This window comes from Gorilla gorilla, chromosome 9 (genome assembly GCF_029281585.2).
Source record: "Gorilla gorilla gorilla isolate KB3781 chromosome 9, NHGRI_mGorGor1-v2.1_pri, whole genome shotgun sequence".
NCBI lineage: Eukaryota > Metazoa > Chordata > Mammalia > Primates > Hominidae > Gorilla > Gorilla gorilla.
In genome coordinates, this window is record NC_073233.2 from 42636631 (window position 1) to 42661941 (window position 25311).

The 25311-nt window shown below is 41.5% G+C and overlaps 1 protein-coding gene across 2 annotated transcripts; it reads right to left on the reverse strand.

Annotated features, from left to right (window-relative positions):
• Nucleotides 1-1912: 1912 nt before the first annotated feature.
• On the reverse strand, nucleotides 1913-23566 carry COMMD9 (COMM domain containing 9). 2 transcript variants are annotated; one of them, XM_004050955.5, is made up of 6 exons: nucleotides 23418-23566; nucleotides 8656-8781; nucleotides 6428-6567; nucleotides 5040-5074; nucleotides 4086-4189; nucleotides 1913-2724 (listed from the first exon to the last, which is right to left on the reverse strand). In XM_004050955.5, the coding sequence occupies exons 1-6, from the start codon at nucleotides 23466-23468 to the stop codon at nucleotides 2584-2586; spliced, it is 597 nt and encodes a 198-aa protein (XP_004051003.1). In that variant the 5' UTR covers nucleotides 23469-23566; the 3' UTR covers nucleotides 1913-2583. The 2 variants fall into 2 exon arrangements, with proteins under 2 accessions (XP_004051003.1, XP_055211514.2); XM_055355539.2 differs by lacking the exon at nucleotides 4086-4189 and having other exon boundaries at nucleotides 23418-23510.
• Nucleotides 23567-25311: the final 1745 nt, after the last annotated feature.

Genomic DNA, 25311 nt, shown 5'->3' on the forward strand with positions numbered 1-25311 from the left:
GGAGTTTGGACATCCAAACCTTGCCACACCCTGAGGAAGGACAGTTTGTATACAGCTGCTTCATCACACAAAGCACTACTGGGAAACCAGACAAGCAGTGAATGAGCCAACTTCCTTTGAGATCAACAGATAAGAGCCAGGAGGCCCTTCTGAGATAGGGCCAGGCCAACCAGAAATACGGTATCTACAAACAATCCATCATCACTAATAGAGGAAAACAAATGCCTTAAATGATCACGAGGTGAAGGGTAGCAAAGATTTATTGACTTTTCCAGTTATTTATCAAATGCCCTCTGCGTCATGTACCCAGATGGCTCTATTCGGACAGATCTGGCTAGAGGAAATGTCCAACTGCCCAGACACCTATACTGGGCTTCTTGCTTCAAGTAAGTTTCTTATGGATGCCCATGGGAGGCCAAGAGGAAGGTATCTGAGATCTCTCTCTGCAGGTCATGGGGAATGGAAGGAAAGGAGAGGGGTAAATTTGTGACAAGTCTGAGCTCAACTGGAGGGTATGACCAGGGGCTCTCAACTTGGAAGTAGCGGGCTGGCTTCTGGGGTCCTTGACCTCTTGTTGTTGCATGCAAAAAACTGAATGTTCATTTCCTATAGCAGATAAAGAAGAGCTTGGAATTTTTTTTCCCTTGACCTTCCTCATATCTCACTGGGTAGGCAGACGTAAGATCTCTCATCTCTACTTCAGTTTCAACATTTTCCAAATGGCGCTAGTCACAGAATTATATGTTCCTTGCAAAGTCCTGTGTTGTAAAGAGAAAGCTAGAGAAATATGGGTCCACCTCTTAATGAGACCATTTACCAGCAGATGACTCAATCTCAATGAGCTGGTTTCCTGGTCAATAAAGGGAGGATGATAATACTAATTCTCACACCAACTCTGTTATAGTAGATGAGACAATAAATGCACCAAGCTTTCTACTCTCATCCATTAATAATCAAAGCCTTTCCTATTAGTTGTAATAGTACTGTTTTTAGGTGCATTATATCATTTAATTTTCACAAAAGTCCTATCAAGTAGGTACTACTATTATACTCATTTAATTTAGGAAAAAAGTACAAAGTGGGTGAAAATTGAGATGCAGAAGTCAAGCACCTTACCACTGAGAAGCAGAGCTGGCTTCTGACCTTGGCTGCCTGACGCCTGAGAGCATATTCTTAATCTGTGGATTTACCTCCTCCATTCACTCCATACACAAACTAGCAGAGAAGCTGCCAAAACAAAGCACTCCAAGAGCAGGCTGCAAGCTGTTGCCATGGAGATGATCTGGTGAGTGAAGGGGGGATCTTCTTCACACATGGAGTCCCTGTGAGGCGTGAGGCACATGACAGAGATGATCTCATTTGGTTAAACTCGAAGGAGTGCCTTCATCATAGCTCTTGTAACAAGCACATACTGATGATTAGCCTTGCTTCCTTTTTATTTTTTTTATTTTTTGAGACGAGTCCTTCTCTGTCACCCAGACTGGAGTGCAGTGGCACGATCTCGGCTCACTGCAAGCTCTGCCTCCCAGGTTCACGCCATTCTCCTGCCTCAGCCTCCTGAGGAGCTGGGACTACAGATGCCTGCCACCGCGCCCAGCTAATTTTTTGTATTTTTAGTAGAGATGGGGTTTCACCATGGTCTCGATCTCCTGCCCTCATGATCTGCCTGCCTCGGCCTCCCAAAGTGCTGGGATTACAGGCGTGAGCCATTGCGCCTGGCCACCTTGCTTCCTTTTGTTCTACGTAACAGGTGAAAACACAGAAAGTGGTGCGATTCAATTGCCTGATTTCATGTCACACCATGGGTCAAGGGCTTAGCTGGGAATTAGGAAGTTGGGATCATCTTTAAAAACTAGAGAAAGTACTGGCCAAAGGCTTCAACTTGGGGACAAAAGAAGCTACAAAAATCATGGAAGTTTTAGAACTGTTGTTTATTTCCAATTATTCCCACTTCTTCACCTAGGAGTGGCTGCATTAGATGAAGGAAGAGGGCCCTGGTTTCATGAAGAAGGGAATTAGCACCCATTTCAGACTTCCTACACTGAAGAGGGGTTCCAGTATGGTGGAGGGGGCTCAGGGAACACTCTGGATGGACCATGCTCTGTGGGCTCTGCCTGGCTTCCCTGACAGAGGAGCGGGAACTGCTGGCATCACCTGTCCGATTCCCTCCATGTGTTCTGGGATTGGAAATGAACTAATTAGAGCTAATGTTGGAAATAAACTTATTGGATAGGCTGCATGATTTGGGCCTGAATTTCCCAAACAGCTATGCAGAGGCAGCTGACGATGCAAATGTTCCCTCACCCTGCCATGGTGGTAATTAAGTTGCACTCAGGAGCTTTTCAAAGATGGGGGCTTCTGCTCTCCAGCTTCAGAAAGAGAAAGAAGATGAGTGAAGAGAACAGTGGGGGATCTGGCTGCTTCTTCCCAATCCAACTGTAACTTCTGGATGGCAGTAGCCCCCTGCTGTCCCCACCATCCTGCCTGTTGTCAGCTGCAGCTGCAAGGGCAGCCTGCATATGGGGAGACATTTATCACTCATGAGCAGCTGGGTCATGGCAGTGGCCCTGGCAGCTGGCTGGATCATTTACTGGCCACGGCAGAGAGTTGGTCTCGGATGCGGCCCAGGCCATCTAACATGGTGTCCAGTGTTTCTTTGCTCAGCTCCACGGTGACAGCTGAGATGGAGGGTTTGTCTCCACATAGGCTGGGATCTTCTTGGATCTGAAAAGAGAACACAGCCCAGAAAGTCAAAGCTGCCTCTTTTCCCATCTCCCTGTAAGTGAGCCCTGAACCTGCGAGGCTGAGCTCAGTTCTGCTGAACCTCTGAAGAGAGGCTCTTTCCTAAGCACTAGAGAGTACCAGCCCTTGGGTCATTTAGCAGTAAGGGAGAGTACAGGAGATGCCTCAGAGGCCTGGGTCAGTCTCCATTTGCAACAAGTGCCTTGGGTAGGTATCAAAGAAGGCCAAGCCAAGGCTCACTCACCTCTCTGATACCCTAACTCTCAGCATTCAAGCAAGAAAACATTACATGTGTTTACATTGGTACTTTAAGGAGCAGGTTCTGTTGGATACTTCAGACAATCCTGCATTGGGATGCAGGAACAATCTTACAACCTTTAGTTTTAAAAAATAAAGAAGTTAAGCTTCACTAATATTTAAAACTTAATTGCTAGAGGCACCCTTCTTCATTTTCTTATAAGTGGTAACTTTCTGGGTGTCTGGTTATGTAGATATAGCATTACATTTCTAGTTTTAACTAAACAAACACTACAATATGGATATGTAGCTTAAAAAGATTCCTGAAAATAACTATAAAATGAAGACAACACCAATGAAGCAAAGGTATGTGAGCAAGAAAATGAAGACCTGACACTCCTCCAGCTGCTGGTAGAAACTTTTTTTTTTTTTTTTGAGACGGAGTCTCACTCTTTCACCAGGCGGGAGTGCAGTGGTGTGATCTCGGCTCACTGCAATCTCCACCTCCTTGGTTCAAGCGATTCTCCTCCCTCAGCCTCCTGAGTAGCTGGGACTATAGGCGCCCGCCACCACGCCCGGCTTATTTTTGCATTTTTGGTAGAGACGCGGTTTCACCATGTTGGCAAGGATGGTCTTGATCTCGACCTCATGATCCGCCCACCTCGGCCTCCCAAAGTGCTGGGATTACAGGCGTAAGCCACTGCTCCCAGCGACTAGTAGAAACTCTTGAGCACCACATTACAAATAATGACAGCCTAATCACTGGACAAGAAGTTGCTAAAGTACACTGAAATGATCAGGCAGGCTATTCAAAATCTGGAAGCACACTACTATTGTTAAAGCTAAACTGCTAAGAGTATAGGGTTACCTTTAGGTATCAGCAAATTATTTTAAAAATATGTTTTGTATTTGTTTTATTGTTTTAATATGTCCATAGTATGTTACTGCAGTAGTACACATACACGTTGTAACTAAACAAAGGAGGATAAAGGGGATGGTAATTTAAAAAAATATATGGGTTAGAGATCCCAAACCTTGGAGACTAGTGTTTTAGATGGCCATAGGGGTGCTGCCTCTTCTTTCTAATGGCATGATAGTGAATGTACCTTCATCTGGAGCAGGCAGGTGGGGACGGCCATGCGGCTGATGCTGTCTGAGGAGGTTTTGATATCCACTCTCCAGTCCAGATCGACCAGGCGTGGCAGAGAGACTGTGGAAGGAACAGCTCAGCTCAATGCTCATGCTGCCCGTGTTTACCAAGCATTTATTGTACGACAGGCGGCTCTGAGGACTGCACACATGCAATGCATTGGTCTATGCAGCAAGTCTCTGAGAGAGACAGATAAACAAAGCCCGAGACCCACAGCGAGTCATGTGCCTTACCCATTGCTCTGTGCTGCCTGCACTTAGTACTAATTCACAGTGGCAGCGTATCCAGGCTTCTACCTGAACACCCAGCCCTCCAGATGTTAGGGCAGAATGAGAAGTGACATAAGGCAGAGAAGAAATCATGGCCTGAGGCTTAGGAAATGTGTAGCTTCAGCAATAGTGGTAAGAGCTCTTGTTTTAGAGATAAATGGACTTGACTTGAATATAGGTGCTACCACTTATCTAACCTCTGAGCTTCTGTTTGCTCATCAGCCTAGCTCACAGGGCTGAAGGGACGACTAAATGACTTGAGCAGATTAACTGCTCCAGCACTGTGGCTGGCTCAGAGTTACTGTAATGACTATTTATTAAACATGGACTTTTATTCAGCCTTTCAAACTATTTTTGATTATTGTTAATTTTTTTCACAATTGAAATACCATTATTTTAAGTACTTCACTTTCTGCTTTGGATATTTCTGTTTTTTAACAACATGCCTATATAATAATGTTTATAATCAGAAAAAAGTTAAAAAGTAGAATTAGGGAAAAAAAACCCACCATACACAGAGTATGGGTTGAGACTAGAATGGTTCACTTTGGTTTCTGTCGAAATCTCTGATCACTTGGCAGACTGAGAGCTGGGGCTGGGGAGACAAATAAGAAGGGAGGGGCAGATTTATTGGTACTCACTCTGATTTGCCTGGGCTTCGGTTCTCCAAGTAGACCTGTTTAAGAGGGAAAGATGAGGAAAAAATAATGGAAAGGGGATGAGACTGACTCTTCTGATAGAGAGGGGAACTGGCCCTTCCTGTGATCTTCAGACCTGTCATCACCTGCTAACAGGAAAGGACCACAGAAACCCCTCCCTCCAAGAAAGTCTTTTGTTTATTTGTTTTACAAAGCTCAGTGATGTTAAGGCCCTAAGTGTTGTCAGTTTTCATAGTTCAGGACAAAAAAGAAGAAAATACAATGTATTGTAATCTTATTGTGCTATTGTTCTTTTGTGCTTTTGTTCAAAGACAAAACAGAAAAAAAGGTCAACTTCTCTTTATTGAGCACCTACTGCATACACAAATATTGCATCTTCTGCAAAAACACATCCAAACAGACCTGACTAATGCTACAACAAACATAATAAAATGTGATCATGTATGAGAAAGTTCTTAAAATACAATAAAACCCTTGGTAAATAGGCATTATCAGTTATTGCTATTAGAGAGGTCTGTTCAAGCCTTCTCCTAACCAATAGTTAATCAATTCTGCTTAAAATGTACATGTTTAAAAGGAACTTCCCAGCCAAGAAAATATACAGATACTTCACAAAAGAAAAAAAAAAGAATCAATTAAACATATGAAAAAGATATCTGACATCACTAGTGTCAAAGATAGGGACACTGAAATGAGGTACCATTTGCCATTTGTGGAACTGGGAAAAATGTAAGAAAAAAATCCCTTCAGTGAAGGTGTAGGGAGAGGGGTACACTTGTATCCTACTACTGTGGAAAAATACTGCAATCTTTCTAATGGCCAACTTGAACATTTAAGGCCAAACCCTCAAAATGTCCATTACCTTTAACCCAGTAAAAAAATAATTAAGCACACAAGCAAAGTTTTCATTGTAAATTGTTCACTGAAATGAAAAAGTGCCAAAAGCCGCCGTGTCCAACACTAAGAAATTTTTAAATTATACATCATTTCTTCCTATAACAGGATATGTTTAACCATTACAATGATATTGAAGGTAAACATTGACCTGAAATTTCACTATCGTTAATACTGTTAACAGAAAATAAGCAAGTTACAAAACAGCATGATCCATTTTGTAAAAACAAAAACAAAACATCAACCTCTTACAGAGGTGTAAAGAGAAAAAAAAAAAAACATGTTTTAAACGGCTTTCCATTAAGAAAAGACTACCACTAACCTCTGGCTGGTGGAATTACAGGTGTCTTATTTTCTTTTTGCTTATCCAGGCTTCCTAAGTTTTCAACAATGAGCATATTACTACTTCTAGAATGAGAATAAAAATAATAAGAAATGTAAAAGTTAGAAGGGACTTTCAAGAAATGAGCACTTACACATATTCTAGGATGATCTTTGTCAGCAGGTTTTTGAGGTTTTGGTGGAAATTTTCTGGAAAGAGAGCCAGAATTGCCTCGGCAGAGGACAGGTCACGGAATGCCACCAGCCTAGTGAGGCGGTGCAGAGCCTGGAGCAGCTGCAAGATAAACGGAACCACCTGTAGCTGTAACAGAAGCAGCAGGCAGGGGGCACAAGGCAGGGCCAGGGGCAGGGCTCTACACCCCGAAGGCTGCATACTGCTATGGTCATTCAACTGAGTCACAAGTCCAGAGGCCTCTGTGGCACATGCTCATGCCCCACATGCCTTGGCCTGCCTCGGAGTTCACCTGTTGCTTTAGAAGACAGATGCAGCTGCCTGACCTAGGAAGCTTGTCAGAACTCTCCACTTGTGGACAAAGAGTTAATATAGCCCTTTTCCTTCTGCATGAGAATCTGACCTTCAGTTAACTTTCTGGTGCTGTTTCCCTGGTAACCTGAGAGCAGTGCAAAGTCAGCTGTGTTACTAAGCAACACTGCATTGGTCCAAGCCTCTGGACTGAGAGGACTGCATAAATACCTGGGGTGCCGGTAGCTCTGGACTTGCCTATGTGTGGCTACAGGCTCCTTTCGAGAACCTGAAGCTGTGCTTACTGAACTGTGACACAAGATACCGGCTCCTGTGGAGTGAGGGCCTTGAATCCAGGGTGGTAGGATTCATGTCCTTTCCTCTCAACTGGTTGCCTAGGAGGGCAAAGAGAACAAACAGCTCCTGGCCGGCTGTGCGGGTTCCTCCTGGGAAGAGGCGTGTCTGCCCGTCCTGCTAAAATGCTGTGTTCTCATCCTAGGTCCTTCTAAGTGAATCTGTAACTTCGAAGTGTAAGAGTGGTTTATGGTGGTCTTGTGAATACGGTAATACTTAGCTAACCTAAAAAAGCTCTCTGGAGGTAACTGTTTCTCTGCTTTAGGGCTTTCTCTGATATCACTGCAGATTACCTGACACAACCCGGAAGTGAAGGGAAGTTAACCTACCACCAATGAGAGTGGGTGTTCATGGATAAATGGCCAAGCCTCTCTGTTCTCCCAGGGAACAATTCTGAGAGGTGTTCTACTTGGTTTCTTACAGGATCCCAAGTTTTCCATAGCAGTAATTGCTCTTAACATCCTCTTTCATTGACTTGCCTTCCCTGTTTGATTTTCCCCACCTGCTTTGTGTTTTCTAGAATCATCTCCCAAATAATCTACTTTGTGGGGGAACCCAAAATAAGTCTCCAAATCACTTCCAAAATTTTGCTTTTTCCTTTTACTTTTCTACAGCTCACTTCAATAAACAAGGTCCAGAATTAAAACAAAAAACATAGGCCAGGTGCAGTGGCTCATGCCTGTAATCCCAGCACTTTGGGAGGCTGAGGTGGGTGGATTGCTTGAGCTCAGGAGTTCAAGACCAGCCTGGGCAACATGGCAAAACCCTGTCTCTACAAAAAATACAAAAATTAGCCAGGCATCGTGGCATATGCTTGCAGTCCCAGCTACTCGTGGAGCTGAGGTGGGAGGACTGCCTGAGCCTGGGGCATCGAGGCTGCAGTGAGCCATGTTCATGCCACTGCCCTCCAGCCTGGGTAACAAAATGAGACCCTGTCTCAAAAATGAAAAAAATCCAAAAACATAGGCCCATTTAGATGAAGAAAGTGCTGTTTTAAAAACATATTTGCCTTGGAAAGATAAGGCTGTCACTGCTACATAATAACTTACCACAAGTTACCTTAATCTCCCTCTTGGCTACCTGCTGAGATCAGGTGAGCTGAGGAGAAGGGGACCTTCTGTGGGACAGAGGGGTGAGGAGGGAGTGAGATACACAAAGCACCCCTCAGGAAGCCTGATGGAATCTAGCAGTGCCTACTCCTGAATCTTATGCAGGCCTCAAACCTTCTGTTCAAAGATCCCTTAAAAGTCTGCCCTAAGCTATCCAGCTAACAGTTTATGAGCATCAGCAAGTTATAGGTTGGAAAAGAAAATCACAGAAAGGTTGGCTTTTGTTCCACATTGTCTGGGTAATAGGTCTGAAAGAAAATGGTCAAGAGCTCTGATTCTGGGTACAGTTCTCCCACTCATGTCCCATTTATAAAAGTTTGCTACAGTGTCAACAGATGTTTCAAGGGATTTTCCTTGGACATGGCAATGACTGGGAAGTCAAGAAAGAGACTAATAAGAGGGCCAGTGGCCAAAGATCATTTCTGACCACACTTACTTCCTCTGCCTCCTCCTGGGTCACAGACAAGCTGGAACATGTAACATCCAAGAGTTTTTTCGAGCCAAGGGCTGAACTGGAAAAGCTTTCTTGACACAGCTGTCTGACAACATCTTTCGAGGAGGCCTATGAATTAAATCACAGATAGGCAAAAAAAACTCAGACTCTGAAAACACATGTTTTGAGTAATAATGTCTTTGTCATACATGATACCTTTGAGACTTAAATTTTTTTTTTTCTTTTTTTTTTTATTATACTTTAAGTTTTACGGTACATGTGCACATTGTGCAGGTTAGTTACATATGTATACATGTGTCGTGCTGGTGCGCTGCACCCACTAACTCGTCATCTACCATTAGGTATATCTCCCAATGCTATCCCTCTCCCCTCCCCCCACCCCACCACAGTCCCCAGAGTGTGATATTCCCCTTCCTGTGTCCATGTGATCTCATTGTTCAATTCCCACCTATGAGTGAGAATATGCGGTGTTTGGTTTTTTGTTCTTGCGATAGTTTACTGAGAATGATTTCCAATTTCATCCATGTCCCTACAAAGGACATGAACTCATCATTTTTTATGGCTGCATAGTATTCCATGATGTATATGTGCCACATTTTCTTAATCCAGTCTGTCATTGTTGGACATTTGGGTTGGTTCCAAGTCTTTGCTATTGTGAATAATGCCGCAAGAAACATACGTGTGCATGTGTCTTTATAGCAGCATGATTTATAGTCATTTGGGTATATACCCAGTAATGGGATAGCTGGGTCAAATGGTATTTTTAGTTCTAGATCCCTGAGGAATCGCCACACTGACTTCCACAATGGTTGAACTAGTTTACAGTCCCACCAACAGTGTAAAAGTGTTCCTATTTCTCCACATCCTCTCCAGCACCTGTTGTTTCCTGACTTTTTAATGATTGCCATTCTAACTGGTGTGAGATGGTATCTCATAGTGGTTTTGATTTGCATTTCTCTGATGGCTAGTGATGATGAGCATTTTTTCATGTGTTTTTTGGCTGCATAGATGTCTTCTTTTGAGAAGTGTCTGTTCATGTCCTTCGCCCACTTTTTGATGGGGTTGTTTATTTTTTTCTTGTAAATTTGTTTGAGTTCATTGTAGATTCTGGATATTAGCCCTTTGTCAGATGAGTAGGTTGCAAAAATTTTCTTCCATTTTGTAGGTTGCCTGTTCACTCTGATGGTAGTTTCTTTTGCTGTGCAGAAGCTCTTTAGTTTAATTAGATCCCATTTGTCAATTTTGTCTTTTGTTGCCATTGCTTTTGGTGTTTTGGACATGAAGTCCTTGCCCATGCCTATGTCCTGAATGGTAACACCTAGGTTTTCTTCTAGGGTTTTTATGGTTTTAGGTCTAACGTTTAAATCTTTAATCCATCTTGAATTGATTTTTGTATAAGGTGTAAGGAAGGGATCCAGTTTCAGCTTTCTACATATGGCTAGCCAGTTTTCCCAGCACCATTTATTAAATAGGGAATCCTTTCCCCATTGTTTGTTTTTCTCAGGTTTGTCAAAGATCAGATAGTTGTAGGTATGCGGCGTTATTTCTGAGGGCTCTGTTCTGTTCCATTGATCTATATCTCTGTTTTGGTACCAGTACCATGCTGCTTTGGTTACTGTAGCCTTGTAGTATAGTTTGAAGTCAGGTAGTGTGATGCCTCCAGCTTTGTTCTTTTGGCTTAGGATTGACTTGGTGATGCGGGCTCTTTTTTGGTTCCATATGAACTTTAAAGTAGTTTTTTCCAATTCTGTGAAGAAAGATATTGGTAGCTTGATGGGGATGGCATTGAATCTGTAAATTACCTTGGGCAGTATGGCCATTTTCACGATATTGATTCTTCCTACCCATGAGCATGGAATGTTCTTTCATTTGTTTGTATCCTCTTTTATTTCCTTGAGCAGTGGTTTGTAGTTCTCCTTGAAGAGGTCCTTCACATCCCTTGTAAGTTGGATTCCTAGGTATTTTATTCTCTTTGAAGCAATTGTGAATGGGAGTTCACTCATGATTTGGCTCTCTGTTTGTCTGTTGTTGGTGTATAAGAATGCTTGTGATTTTTCTACATTGATTTTGTATCCTGAGACTTTGCTGAAGTTGCTTATCAGCTGAAGGAGATTTTGGGCTGAGACAATGGGGTTTTCTAGATATACAATCATGTCGTCTGCAAACAGGGACAATTTGACTTCCTCTTTTCCTAATTGAATACCCTTTATTTCCTTCTCCTGCCTAATTGCCCTGGCCAGAACTTCCAACACTATGTTGAATAGGAGTGGTGAGAGAGGGCATCCCTGTCTTGTGCCAGTTTTCAAAGGGAATGCTTCCAGTTTTTGCCCATTCAGTATGATATTGGCTGTGGGTTTGTCATAGATAGCTCTTATTATTTTGAAATACGTCCCATCAATACCTAATTTATTGAGAGTTTTTAGCATGAAGGGTTGTTGAATTTTGTCAAAGGCTTTTTCTGCATCTATTGAGATAATCATGTGGTTTTTGTCTTTGGCTCTGTTTATATGCTGGATTACATTTATTGATTTGTGTATATTGAACCAGCCTTGCATCCCAGGGATGAAGCCCACTTGATCATGGTGGATAAGCTTTTTGATGTGCTGCTGGATTCGGTTTGCCAGTATTTTATTGAGGATTTTTGCATCAATGTTCATCAAGGATATTGGTCTAAAATTCTCTTTTTTGGTTGTGTTTCTGCCCGGCTTTGGTATCAGAATGATGCTGGCCTCATAAAATGAGTTAGGGAGGATTCCCTCTTTTTCTATTGATTGGAATAGTTTCAGAAGGAATGGTACCAGTTCCTCCTTGTACCTCTGGTAGAATTCGGCTGTGAATCCATCTGGTCCTGGACTCTTTTTGGTTGGTAAACTATTGATTATTGCCACAATTTCAGCTCCTGTTATTGGTCTATTCAGAGATTCAATTTCTTCCTGGTTTAGTCTTGGGAGAGTGTATGTGTCGAGGAATGTATCCATTTCTTCTAGATTTTCTAGTTTATTTGCGTAGAGGTGTTTGTAGTATTCTCTGATGGTAGTTTGTATTTCTGTGGGATCGGTGGTGATATCCCCTTTATCATTTTTTATTGTGTCTATTTGATTCTTCTCTCTTTTTTTCTTTATTAGTCTTGCTAGCGGTCTATCAATTTTGTTGATCCTTTCAAAAAACCCAGCTCCTGGATTCATTGATTTTTTGAAGGGTTTTTTGTGTCTCTATTTCCTTCAGTTCTGCTCTGATTTTAGTTATTTCTTGCCTTCTGCTAGCTTTTGAATGCGTTTGCTCTTGCTTTTCTAGTTCTTTTAATTGTGATGTTAGGGTGTCAATTTTGGATCTTTCCTGCTTTCTCTTGTGGGCATTTAGTGCTATAAATTTCCCTCTACACACTGCTTTGAATGCGTCCCAGAGATTCTGGTATGTTGTGTCTTTGTTCTCGTTGGTTTCAAAGAACATCTTTATTTCTGCCTTCATTTCGTTATGTACCCAGTAGTCATTCAGGAGCAGGTTGTTCAGTTTCCATGTAGTTGAGCGGCTTTGAGTGAGATTCTTAATCCTGAGTTCTAGTTTGATTGCACTGTGGTCTGAGAGATAGTTTGTTATAACTTCTGTTCTTTTACATTTGCTGAGGAGAGCTTTACTTCCAACTATGTGGTCAATTTTGGAATAGGTGTGGTGTGGTGCTGAAAAAAAATGTATATTCTGCTGATTTGGGGTGGAGAGTTCTATAGATGTCTATTAGGTCCGCTTGGTGCAGAGCTGAGTTCAATTCCTGAGTATCCTTGTTGACTTTCTGTCTCGTCGATCTGTCTAATGTTGACAGTGGGGTGTTAAAGTCTCCCATTATTAATGTGTGGGAGTCTAAGTCTCTTTGTAGGTCACTCAGGACTTGCTTTATGAATCTGGGTGCTCCTGTATTGGGTGCATGTATATTTAGGATAGTTAGCTCTTCTTGTTGAATTGATCCCTTTACCATTATGTAATGGCCTTCTTTGTCTCTTTTGATCTTTGTTGGTTTCAAGTCTGTTTTATCAGAGACTAGGATTGCAACCCCTGCCTTTTTTTGTTTTCCATTTGCTTGGTAGATCTTCCTCCATCCTTTTATTTTGAGCCTATGTGTGTCTCTGCACGTGAGATGGGTTTCCTGAATACAGCACACTGATGGGTCTTGACTCTTTATCCAATTTGCCAGTCTGTGTCTTTTAATTGGAGCATTTAGTCCATTTACATTTAAAGTTAATATTGTTATGTGTGAATTTGATCCTGTCATTATGATGTTAGCTGGTGATTTTGCTCGTTAGTTGATGCAGTTTCTTCCTAGTCTCGATGGTCTTTACATTTTGGCATGATTTTGCAGCGGCTGGTACCGGTTGTTCCTTTCCATGTTTAGTGCTTCCTTCAGGAGCTCTTTTAGGGCAGGCCTGGTGGTGACAAAATCTCTCAGCATTTGCTTGTCTGTAAAGTATTTTATTTCTCCTTCACTTATGAAGCTTAGTTTGGCTGGATATGAAATTCTGGGTTGAAAATTCTTTTCTTTAAGAATGTTGACTATTGGCCCCCAGTCTCTTCTGGCTTGTAGGGTTTCTGCCGAGAGATCCGCTGTTAGTCTGATGGGCTTCCCTTTGAGGGTAACCCAACCTTTCTCTCTGGCTGCCCTTAACATTTTTTCCTTCATTTCAACTTTGGTGAATCTGACAATTATGTGTCTTGGAGTTGCTCTTCTCGAGGAGTATCTTTGTGGCGTTCTCTGTATTTCCTGTATCTGAACATTGGCCGGCCTTGCTAGATTGGGGAGGTTCTCCTGGATAATATCCTGCAGAGTGTTTTCCAACTTGGTTCCATTCTCCCCATCACTTTCAGGTACACCAATCAGACGTAGATTTGGTCTTTTCACATAGTCCCATATTTCTTGGAGGCTTTGCTCATTTCTTTTTATTCTTTTTTCTCTAGACTTCCCTTCTCGCTTCATTTCATTCATTTCATCTTCCATGGCTGATACCCTTTCTTCCAGTTGATCGCATCGGCTCCTGAGGCTTCTGCATTCTTCACGTAGTTCTCGAGCCTTGGTTTTGAGCTCCATCAGCTCCTTTAAGCACTTCTCTGTATTGGTTATTCTAGTTATACATTCTTCTAAATTTTTTTCAAAGTTTTCAACTTCTTTGCCTTTGGTTTGAATGTCCTCCCGTAGCTCAGAGTAATTTGATCGTCTGAAGCCTTCTTCTCTCAGCTCGTCAAAGTCATTCTCCATCCAGCTTTGTTCCGTTGCTGGTGAGGAACTGCGTTCCTTTGGAGGAGGAGAGGCGCTCTGCGTTTTAGAGTTTCCAGTTTTTCTGTTCTGTTTTTTCCCCATCTTTGTTGTTTTATCTACTTTTGGTCTTTGATGATGGTGATGTACAGATGGGTTTTCGGGGTGGATGTCCTTTCTGTTTGTTAGTTTTCCTTCTAACAGACAGGACCCTCAGCTGCAGGTCTGTTGGAATACCCTGCCGTGTGAGGTGTCAGTGTGCCCCTGCTGGGGGGTGCCTCCCAGTTAGGCTGCTCGGGGGTCAGGGGTCAGGGACCCACCTGAGGAGGCAGTCTGCTGGTTCTCAGATCTCCAGCTGCGTGCTGGGAGAACCACTGCTCTCTTCAAAGCTGTCAGACAGGGACATTTAAGTCTGCAGAGGTTACTGCTGTCTTTTTGTTTGTCTGTGCCCTGCCCCCAGAGGTGGAGCCTACAGAGGCAGGCAGGCCTCCTTGAGCTGTGGTGGGCTCCACCCAGTTCGAGCTTCCCGGCTGCTTTGTTTACCTAAGCAAGCCTGGGCAATGACGGGCGCCCCTCCCCCAGCCTCGCTGCCGCCTTGCAGTTTGATCTCAGACTGCTGTGCTAGCAATCAGCGAGATTCCGTGGGCGTAGGACCCTCCGAGCCAGGTGTGGGATATAGTCTCATGGTGTGCCGTTTTTTAAGCAGGTCTGAAAAGCACAATATTCGGGTGGGAGTGACCCGATTTTCCAGGTGCGTCCGTCACCCCTTCCTTTGACTCGGAAAGGGAACTCCCTGACCCCTTGCGCTTCCCAGGTGAGGCAATGCCTCGCCCTGCTTCGGCTCGCGCACGGTGCGCGCACCCACTGGCCTGCGCCCACTGTCTGGCACTCCCTAGTGAGATGAACCCGGTACCTCAGATGGAAATGCAGAAATCACCCGTCTTCTGCGTCGCTCACGCTGGGAGCTGTAGACCGGAGCTGTTCCTATTCGGCCATCTTGGCTCCTCCCCCGAGACTTAAATTTTAAAGGTACATAAGACTTTGGATTCTAGGAAGATCAAATAGATGTACTTTTCCCTAATCTTGCTGCTAAGTACAACCAAAAACTTTGGACATATACAGAAAACATACATAAGACTCTGGAAGCAGGAGAGAAGGAGGCAGATCTGCTAGGGACCTCATAATACAAGGAATGACACAGTGGTGAGTTCCCTGGATTTTTTTTGCTTCATATATCCCAGACTTTCAGCTGAAGAAGAGGGCAACAGGAAATGACAATGGATGCAGAGGGGGAAAAAACGCTACAATAAATAGCTCTTCTGTCTAGCTAAAGGACCAACAAAGGGGCAGCCTTGCAAGACAGAAAACTTTTAGATGACAACTGCTACACTCCAGCCAAATATCATAGAAACACTGCAGCCCCACCCACCTCTATGTCAACAAAGGCTGAGTGGGAGGCCTAGACCTGAGTGAGAAGGCTTGTGAGGCTATAATGAGGTACCCCAACATTCCTGCTGGGGAGGTGTCAGAGAAGGCCAAGTAGGAAGCTGGGACCTTTATCCCCACCAGCTGGTAACAAGCCTCATCATTCTGTGATGCCAGTGGAGACCACGTGGAGTCAGAGATTCCACCCTTACCCAGTGGTAACAAGGAACCTCTGCTTTCAGGTATCAACAGATGCCAAGTGGGGAACCTGGACTTCAACTTCCACCTGATAGTAATGAGGTGGCACCCCCTTCCCCTGCCTAAGCAGTGCCACAGAAAGCCAGCTAAAACATAAAATTTAAATAAAATCCATTCTCAGAACATAATATGAAAATGTCCAGGTTTTCATTGAAAATCATTCATCAAACCAAGAACCAGAAAGATCTCAAACTGAATGAAAAAAGGTAATCAATAGATGTCAACACCAAGATGACAGATGTTAAAATTATCTGACAAAGAATTTTAAGTAGCCAGGATAAATATGCTTCAACAAATAATTATGAACTTGCTTGAAACAATTTTTAAAATCACCTCCTCAGCCAAGAAATAGAAGATATAAAGAACAACAAAATGGAAATTTTAGAACTGAAAAATAAAATAACCAAAATAAAAAGCTCAGTAGATGGGCTCAGCACCAAAATGGAAAGAATAGAGGAAAGAATTAGTGAACCAGAAGACAGAGAAGTAGAAATTACCCACTCAGAAAAGCAGAGAAAAGAGAAAAAATTATGAACAGAGCCTCAGGGACATGCAGGACTATAACAAAAAACCTAACATTTGTATCATTGGAGTCCTGGAAGGAGATGATAGAAGAGGGCAAGACTGAAAGAATATTCAAAGAAATAATAGCTCAAAACTTCTCAAGTTTACTTAGAGACATACTCCTATATATTTCAAGAACCTGAGTGAACCCTAGACAGGATAAATCCAAAGAAATTCATACCCAGACATATAACTGAACTTCGAAAATGAAAGACAAAGAAAAAAATATTTAAAGCAGAGAAAAATGACACCTTACCTATTTAAAAAAAACAATTAGAATGAAAGCAGATTTCATATCAGAAACCATGGAAGCAAGAAAGAAGTGACAATATTTTTCAGGTGCTGAAAGGGAAAAAAAACCTGTCAACCTGGAATCCTACACCCAGCAAAAGTATCCTTCAGGAATGAAGAAGAAATCAAGACATTCTCAGTTGAAGAAAAACTAAGAATATCTGTCACAAGACCTGCCGTAAAAGAATGGTTAAAATAAATTCTCTAAACAGATATGAAACAATGAAACAAGAAACCATGGAACACCAGTGTACTAGCCAGAGCTCTCCAGAGAGACAAAACCAACAGGGTATGTAAGAGGGGACTTATTAGGGGGAAATGGGTCACATGATCACAGAGGCAAAGTCCCACAACAGGCCGTCTGCAAGCTGGAGGATCAGAGAAGCTGGCAGCTTGGCTCAGTCAAAGTCTGGCAACACCTCAGAACCAGGGAAGCTGATGGTACAGCCCCTAGCTTGAGGCCAAAAGACTGAGAGCCACTGGGAGGCCACTGGTGCAAGTCCCAGAGTCCAAAAAATGAAGAACCCAGAGTCTGATGTCCAAGAGTAAGAGGAGAAAAGGCATCTTGCTTTAGAAGGAAGGGAGAGAACAGAGAGAAAGGGAATCCCCCATCTTCCACCTGTTTGGCCCAGTTGGGTCCCCAGCCAATGGGATGGTACCTGCCCACATTGAGGGCAGGTCTTCCTCTCTTTGTCCACTGACTCACACATCAATTGTCTCTGGCAACACCCTCACACACTCAGAAACAATGCTTCACCAACCATCTAGGCATCCCTCAATCAAGTCGACACCTAAAATAAACCATCACAATCAGGAAGACAGAACAGGGCAAACAAAAACATGGATAAATACTGTAGGCTCTCTTTCTTTTCTTGAGTTTTCTATTATGTTTGAAGGCTGAAGCAAAAAATATAATATATCTGATGTGGCTCTAAATGTATATAGAGGAAATATTTAAGACAATTATAAATGAGGGAAGATAAAGAGGTATAAAGGGACGTAAAGTTTCTATACTTCGCCCTAACTGATAAAATGATGACACCAATAGACTGTGATAAGTTACGTATATAGAATGTAGTAATTAGGGCAACCACTAAAAAGGCTATAAAAAGAAATGCACTTTAAAACATTACATATAAACCAAAATGGGATTCTAAAAAAATGTTAACCTATGGGAAGGCAGGAAAAAGTAAAATGAAAGAAAAATCAAGAGAGAACAGGCAGAAAACAAAAATAAAACAGTAGACTTAACGCCCTAACATACAAATAATTATACTAAATGTAAATGGTCTAAGTGTACCAATTAAAAGACAAAAATTGGCAGAGTAGATTAAAAATATGACTCAAATGCTATCTATAAGAAACTCTTGGCCAGGCATGGTGGCTCAGGCTTGTAATCCCACCACTTTGCAAGGCCATGGCAGGTGGATAGCTTGAGCCCAAAAGTTTAAGACCAGGCTGGGCAACGTGGTAAAATCTCTTCTCTACAAAAAAATATAAAAATTAGCCAGGCATGGTGGCGCTTGCCTGTAGCAGCAGCTACTCGGGAGGCTGAGGTGGGAAGATTGCTTAAGCCTGGGAAGTAAAGGCTGCGGTGAGCCGAGATTGCACCACTGCATTCCAGCCTGGGTGACAGAGCGAGACCCTGTCTCAACAACAACAACAACAACAACAACAACAACAACAACAACAACAAATCTCCCTTCAAATATAAGACATAAGGCAGGCTGAAAGTAAAAGAATGAAAAAAGATACATTATGCAAACATTAATCAGAGGAAAGTAAGAGTGGCTAAATTAATAATAGATAAAGTAAACTTCACTGGCAAAGAAAATTACCAGAAACAGAGAGGGACATTAATAATGAAAGATTTTATCCACCAGGAAGCTGTCCTAAATGTGTATGTACCCAACAACAGAATTGGAAAATATGTGAAGCAAAAACTATCAGAACTGTAAGAAGAAACAGACCAAATGACAAATACAGCTGAGGACTTCAACACTCCTCTTTCAACAACTGACATAACTAAACAGATATTCAACAAGGATACAGAAGGAACTAACAATACCATCAATCAATTAAATTAATATTCATGAAACAATACCCAGTAACAGCAGAATACAAATTCATTTCAAGTGTCCACTGAACACATACCCAGACATATCATATTCTGGGCCATAAAACAAACTTCATCAAATTCAAAAGAAGTGAAGTAATGAAGAGTGTGTTCTATGTGACCACAATGGAATCGAACTAGAAAGCAATAGCAGAAAGGTAACAGAAAAATATCTGAACCCTTATAAACTTAAACAGTACACTTCTAAATAATCCATATGTCAAATGGGAAGTCTCAGGGATATTTTAAAAATTACACTGAATAAGTGAAAATGAAAACACACCATATCAACATTTGTGGTACACAGCCTAGCAAGTGGTGAGATGAAATTTTATAGTATTAAATGCATATACTAGAAAAGAGGAAAAGTCTCAAATCAATAATCTAAGCTCCCACCTCAAGAACCGATAAAAAGGAAAGCATAATAAACCCAAAGGAAGCAGTGGAAGTAACAATGATAAGAGCAGAAACCAATGAAATTGAAAATAGAGAAATCAATGAAACAAACAGCTGGTTCTTTGACAATGTCAATAAAAATCGACAAACCTTTAGCAAGACGGACAAAGTTAAGAGGGGAGACACAAATTATCAGTATTAGGAATGAAATAGAGGATATTATCACAGATCCTGCAGACATCAAAAGGATAAGGGGAACTTAATGAAAAATTCTATAAACATAAATTTGATAATTTAAATAAAATGGGCCAATTCCTCAAATAACACAAACTACTTCCACTCCCCTAATATGAAATTGATCATCTGAATAGTCCTATGACTATTAAGAAAATTAAATTCACAATTTTAAGGCTCCTAAAAAAGTCTCTAGGCCCAGATAGTTTAACTGGAGAATTCTAACAAACATTTAAAAAAAGAATGAACTGATTCTACACAATCTCCACTAGAAAAACAGAAGATGATGGAGTACTCTCTAAATGATTTTATATAGCTACAAAGCTAGTATTACCCGGATACCAAAACCGCACAAAATTGTACAGAAAAATGAGAAAACTACAGACCAATATCCCTCATAAAAATAGATGCGAAAATTCTTAGAAAATATTGGCAAATAGAGATTATATATATGTATAATATTTTATTAGCAAATAGAGACATATAATTATATATAATATATAATTATACACTATGAGGTGGGATTTATTCCACAGATGCAAGGCTGGTTCAGTATTTGCAAATCTATGTAATCCATCACATTAACAAAGAAAATCACATGATATAAATCAATGCAGAGAAAGCATTTGATAAAATTAAACATCCATTCTTGATAAAAGCCCTCAGAAAAACAGGAATAGAAGAGAACTTCCTTATCTTGATAAACAGTATCTACAAAAAAACCTACAGTGAACATTATACTTAATGGTGAAAGACTGAATGCTTTGCCCCCAAAACTGAGAACAAGGCAAGATATCTGCTTTCTCCACTCTGAATCAACACAGTGCTGAAAATTCTAGCCACTAAAATAAGGCAAGAAAAGGAAATAAAATGTGTGCAGATCAGAAAGGAAGAAATAAAACTGTCTCTATTTGTAAATAACATGATTTTCCATGTAGAACATTCCAAGAAATATACCAAAAACTCCTAGAAACAATGAGTTTAGCAAGTTTGCATGTAGAAGATAAACATACATAAATCAGTTGTATTTCTATTTATTAGCAATAAACATGTGGACACTAAAATTAAAAATATGGGCTGGGCATGGTGGCTCACATCTATAATCCCAGCACTTTGGGAGGCCAAGGCTGGTGGATCACTTGTGGCCAGGAGTTCGAGACCAGCCTGGCCAACGTGGGGAAACCCTGTCTCTACTAAAAATACAAAAAGAAAAAAAAAAGAAAGAAAGAAAGAAAAGAAAAATAAAAAAAAAATCAGCCTGGAGTGGTGGTGGGCACCTGTAGTCCTAGCTACTTGGTAGACTGAGGCATGAGAATCCCTTGAACCCAGGAGGTGGAAGTTGCAGTGAGCTGAGATCATGCCACTGAACTGTAGCCTGGGCCACAGAGCGAGACTCTCTCAAAACAAACAAACAAACAAACCAAAAAAAACCAAAACCATTTGCAATTGCTCAAAAAATGAAATACAGGATGTGCATGCTGAAAACTACACAGTACAACACTGTTGGACAATCATTACATGGAATACCACTCAGCAATAAAAAGGAAAGAACTATTGATACACACAACATGGATGAAAATTAGGCTGAGTGAAAAAAGTCAATCTCAGAAGGTTACTTACTGTATTATTCCATTTATACGGCATTCTTGAAATGACGAAATTAGAGAAATGAATAACGCCAAAGGTTAAGGAGGGTGTGGCTATTCATGAGGAATCTTTGTGGTGGTGGAAATGTTTTGTATTTTGACTGTCAATATCAATACTTTTGACATTAGGTATTGACATCCATTTATCCTTTACTCAATTTCCCCTATGCAGAACCATACATAATAGTAAGTATGCTATATATGTATACTATATACTATGTATATCATACAGTATGTATACTATATACTATATGATACAGTATGTATACTATATACTATATGATACAGTATGTATACTATATACTATATCATACAGTATGTATACTATATACTATATCATACAGTATGTATACTATATACTATATCATACAGTATGTATACTATATCATACAGTATGTATACTATATACTATATCATACAGTATGTATACTATATACTATGTATATCATACAGTATGTATACTATATACTATGTATATCATACAGTATGTATACTATATACTATGTATATCATACAGTATGTATACTATATACTATGTATATCATATAGTATGTATACTATATACTATGTATATCATATAGTATGTATACTATATACTATGTATATCATATAGTATGTATACTATATATTATATACATACTATGTATATCATATAGTATGTATACTATATATTATATACATACTATACATAGTAGTATATATACTATATTATGTATAGTTCTGCAGAATCCTGCAGAACTGAGGGAAACTGAGTAAAGGATAAATGGGATCTCTCTATATTATTTCTTACAACTACATATGAATTTATAATTATCTCATAATTAAAAAGTCTAAGTTTTTTTTTAAAAAAGAAAAGAAAGTACATAGGACAGTAGCAATGAAAATCAATGAACTACTGCTACATAATGGTGAGCAAAAGAAGCCAGGCATAAAAAAAAAGTATATGCTGTATTATTCCATTTATGTCAAGTTCAAACATGGGCAATATTAAATGAATTGTATCAGAAGCAAACATAGAGGTTACCGTTGGGGAAGAAAGTGAGGAAGCAAAGAAGGGGCGAAAGGGAGACTTCTGTGGTACTGGTAACATTTCATTTTTTGACTTTGGTGGTGGTTACATTGGTGTGTAATAAATCATTTAACTGTAAATGTATGGTTTATGCACTTTTCTGTATGTATACTACACATTAATCTTTTAAAGTTTTTAAAAGAAAAGAGTGCATAAGACCAACAGGTATGGGGGCGGGGGTAGGTACACAGCAGCCAAAATGAAGGTGAAAAGGCACTGGGTTGGGAGCTGAGAGCCCTAGATTGCCAGTCCCAGCTCTGTTTCTTCATTTATTAATTCATTTAACAGCTATTTACTGAGCACGTGCTGTGTGCCAGGTATTATTGTTCTACTTGTTGGGCATTAACACTTCTGAACAAAAGAGTAGATCCCCTTAGGAGTGGAGAACGCTAATGAACACTGAGAAGGCAATTAAAAAATAAATAAGTAAAACAAAACAGAGACTATTACATGGACCGATGATGATGATGTGCCATAAATTGAGGAGAGTAACTCAACCCTCTTCAAACAAAAAAAAAAAAAGAGAGGAAGAAAGGAAAGGTCCCTGATGGATCTTACATTCTTATGAGACAGACGGACAACGGGCAAATAGCTAGCGACAAGTTCTACGAAGGAAAATAAAGCTGCCCTTTCTCCTACAGGGCAAATCATAAGTTAAATAATTCCGGCCAGGCGCGGTGGCTCACGCCTGTAATCCCAACACTTTGGAAGGCGGAGGCGAGTGGATCACGCGGTCAGGAGTTCAAGACCAGCCTGGCCAAGATGTTGAAACCCCGTCTCTACTAAAAATACATAAATTTGCCAGGCTTGGTGGCGGGCGCCTGTAATCCCAGCTACTCGGGAGGCTGAGGCATAGAATTGCTTGAACTCGGGGGGGCGGAGGTTGCAGTGAGCCGAGATTGCGCCACTGCTCTCCAGCCTGGACAACAGAGCTAGACTCCGACTCAAATAATAATACTTCATTTGAGCTTTACAAAGCCCTATGAAGTAGGTCCCTTTCAACCTCACAACTTTTCAAATGATTATCAGGAGTGTGTCCTGCCCCTTTCACAGGTCAAAGAGAGTAGGGAAAATCTGGACCTCGAGGGAACATTGAACGCACAGGTCATTCGGAGGGCTGGGCGGACGCAGTAGGAGATAATTTCTTAATTGTGCAATGCAAGAGGGGCTACGGGATGAAATGGGGAACTGACAACGTGGGTCTAGCAATTACCACTTCAGTGCACCAATACCGAAAACCAATCCCAAAGACTAACAGCAGGAGGTTGTACTGCGCCTTCATGCCCATTATTATTATTTTTTTTTATCTTACGTTCCTGTCAAAACGATATTTTGTTCTTACTTTTTAAAAGCTCAGAAAGACGCAACGATTTGCCTGGGATCACACAGAGAACAAGCAGCAGAGTTGTGGCTCCAAACCAGGGTCAATTTGTTCCCAATTCCTGCTCCGTCTAAAGTCTCGGAGACAAAGGGCCACCTCACGCTGTCCCCACCCCTTCGACTTACCTTGAGCAGGCTCTGGAGTGCTGCAAAATGCTCCGCTGTCAGGGCAGCCATCTTCCCGAAGTCACATGATCGTGGCACCCAGCGAAGCGAGGTCACGTGGCTTTCGCTGTTGTCGCGGGGCCTGCCGGGGGCTGTAGTCCTTCAGAGTGGGGGAAGGCCTTTCGGTTGTGGTGCTGCGGCAGTGCGCGCGGATCAAGACGGACGCGGCGGCTGCATGGCTAAACCCCAGGACTCTAGAACCAAAGGACTAGGGGGACCAGGGCGGAGGATGGTTTACTCGGGGAGGAAATTGGCTTGACTTGTCTACTTACCAAGTCAGGGAAACAGGTTTTCCCTTGACCCATGTGGGTGGGCTGGCGCACTTGGGGAATGCACCTGCAAGCTTGGCAGGCGCCTTGGAAACGTAGTTGTTCAGGAGTGATCGGCGTACCAGTGTTTGGAATGAAAATGAGGCTGTGCATATCGGGCTTCTTGGAATTGACACACACACATGCACACATCCTGTCTTGAATGTAAAATTACTTCTGCGTAGTTTTTCAGCCTATGTAGTAGGTTGGAGCTGGTATTATTAGTATTATCCAGATTGGGAAATAATCATTTAGGGTTTTTAGTAACTTTCCCATAGTCATAGAGAAGATCTGATTCCAAGAGCAGGTGAGGAAGTGTTTGGGAGAGGGGACAAGAGAGGAATGGAATGAAAGCTACTACCTAGCTAGGTTCTTGTTATACGGGGGTGAGATGGGGGAGGGGGTTAATGGAAATGATTTAGTTCATTTATTCAAAAAGGTAATTATAATGAATATAATTGTAAAGAGTGATTTTGCACTGGCAGTACTGGACTCTGATTTGCTCTGTTCTCAGAGACCGTACATCAAAACAGACATTTCCTTTATCTACCTTTAGTATTTGGGTGGCTCTTTTCTTTTCCTACCCTCCGCTTTTTTTTAAGCAAATTCCAGCTCAAAAAATGGGTTCTGATATATTCGAGCTTAAGAAAGAATGCCCATTTGTGAAATTCCAGAAATTGGTAAGCTGCTAAGGACATTTGTTCCTTTGTCTCCTCTCCTCCCCCTTCCCCTTCCCCCACTCCATTTTCTGTGGGGATGTTGTCAAGGCCCAGGAAAACAAAAATCAAATTGTCTAAGGAGGAACCCATTCCTGGATTAGAAGATTTTAGAACCATTTTGTCACAGGGTCCTGATTCTAGCTCTCTTTCTTGGCCTCTCTTTTCCATGAACCCTCATGGCCTGATTCCTGGTTTCTGTTATAACTCAATGTAGATTCTAGGTTTAACTCCTGCCTGTATCTATAGGGCTGGGCCCATTGTCTTGGGTTAATTGAATATTTGTTAAATAAACAACCACCCAAAAAAGTGATTAGACTAAGATGAAATTTTGTGACTTATTTGAGGATATTGCCTTGGTATTTGCAGGATTGTGCCTTCTTGTCTTACTTTAGAGTAATGAGGAGTGTGGTCACCAGCCTTCAAGATGGCCCTCAATGATCCCAGCCTCCTGGTGTTCACAACCTAGTGTAGACACCTCCCACCTTGTACCAGGATTGGTATGCATGACCAATAGCAAATGGTGGGTGTGAATGGCATATCACTTCTGAGATTAGGTTATACAAGACTGCACCAAAAAACTAACAAAAAGACTGAAGTTCCTGTCTCCTGGATTGGGTGCTCTCTCATGTGCCCTGCTCTCTTTCACTTGAATCCTTTGCTCTGGGGAAAGCAAACTGCCATGTTGTAAACAGTCCCACAGAGAGGCCTAGGTGACAAGGAACTGAAGCATCTGGCCAACAACTTCATTACTGACCTGAGAAGCAGATTGTCTAGGCCCAGTAGAACCTTAAGAAGGCAGTAGTCTTGGCCAACAGCTTAACTGCAACC

Coding starts and splice junctions, on each gene's coding strand:
- COMMD9 (XM_004050955.5), bottom strand. CDS start 23,468: ATGGCTGCCCTGACAGCGGAGCATTTTGCAGCACTCCAGAGCCTGCTC. Junction 6,568..8,655: donor CCCAGGAGGAGGCAGAGGAA/GTAAGTGTGGTC, acceptor TTTATCTTGCAG/CTGCTCCAGGCTCTGCACCG. Junction 4,190..5,039: donor CGAAGCCCAGGCAAATCAGA/GTGAGTACCAAT, acceptor TTCCTTCCACAG/TCTCTCTGCCACGCCTGGTC.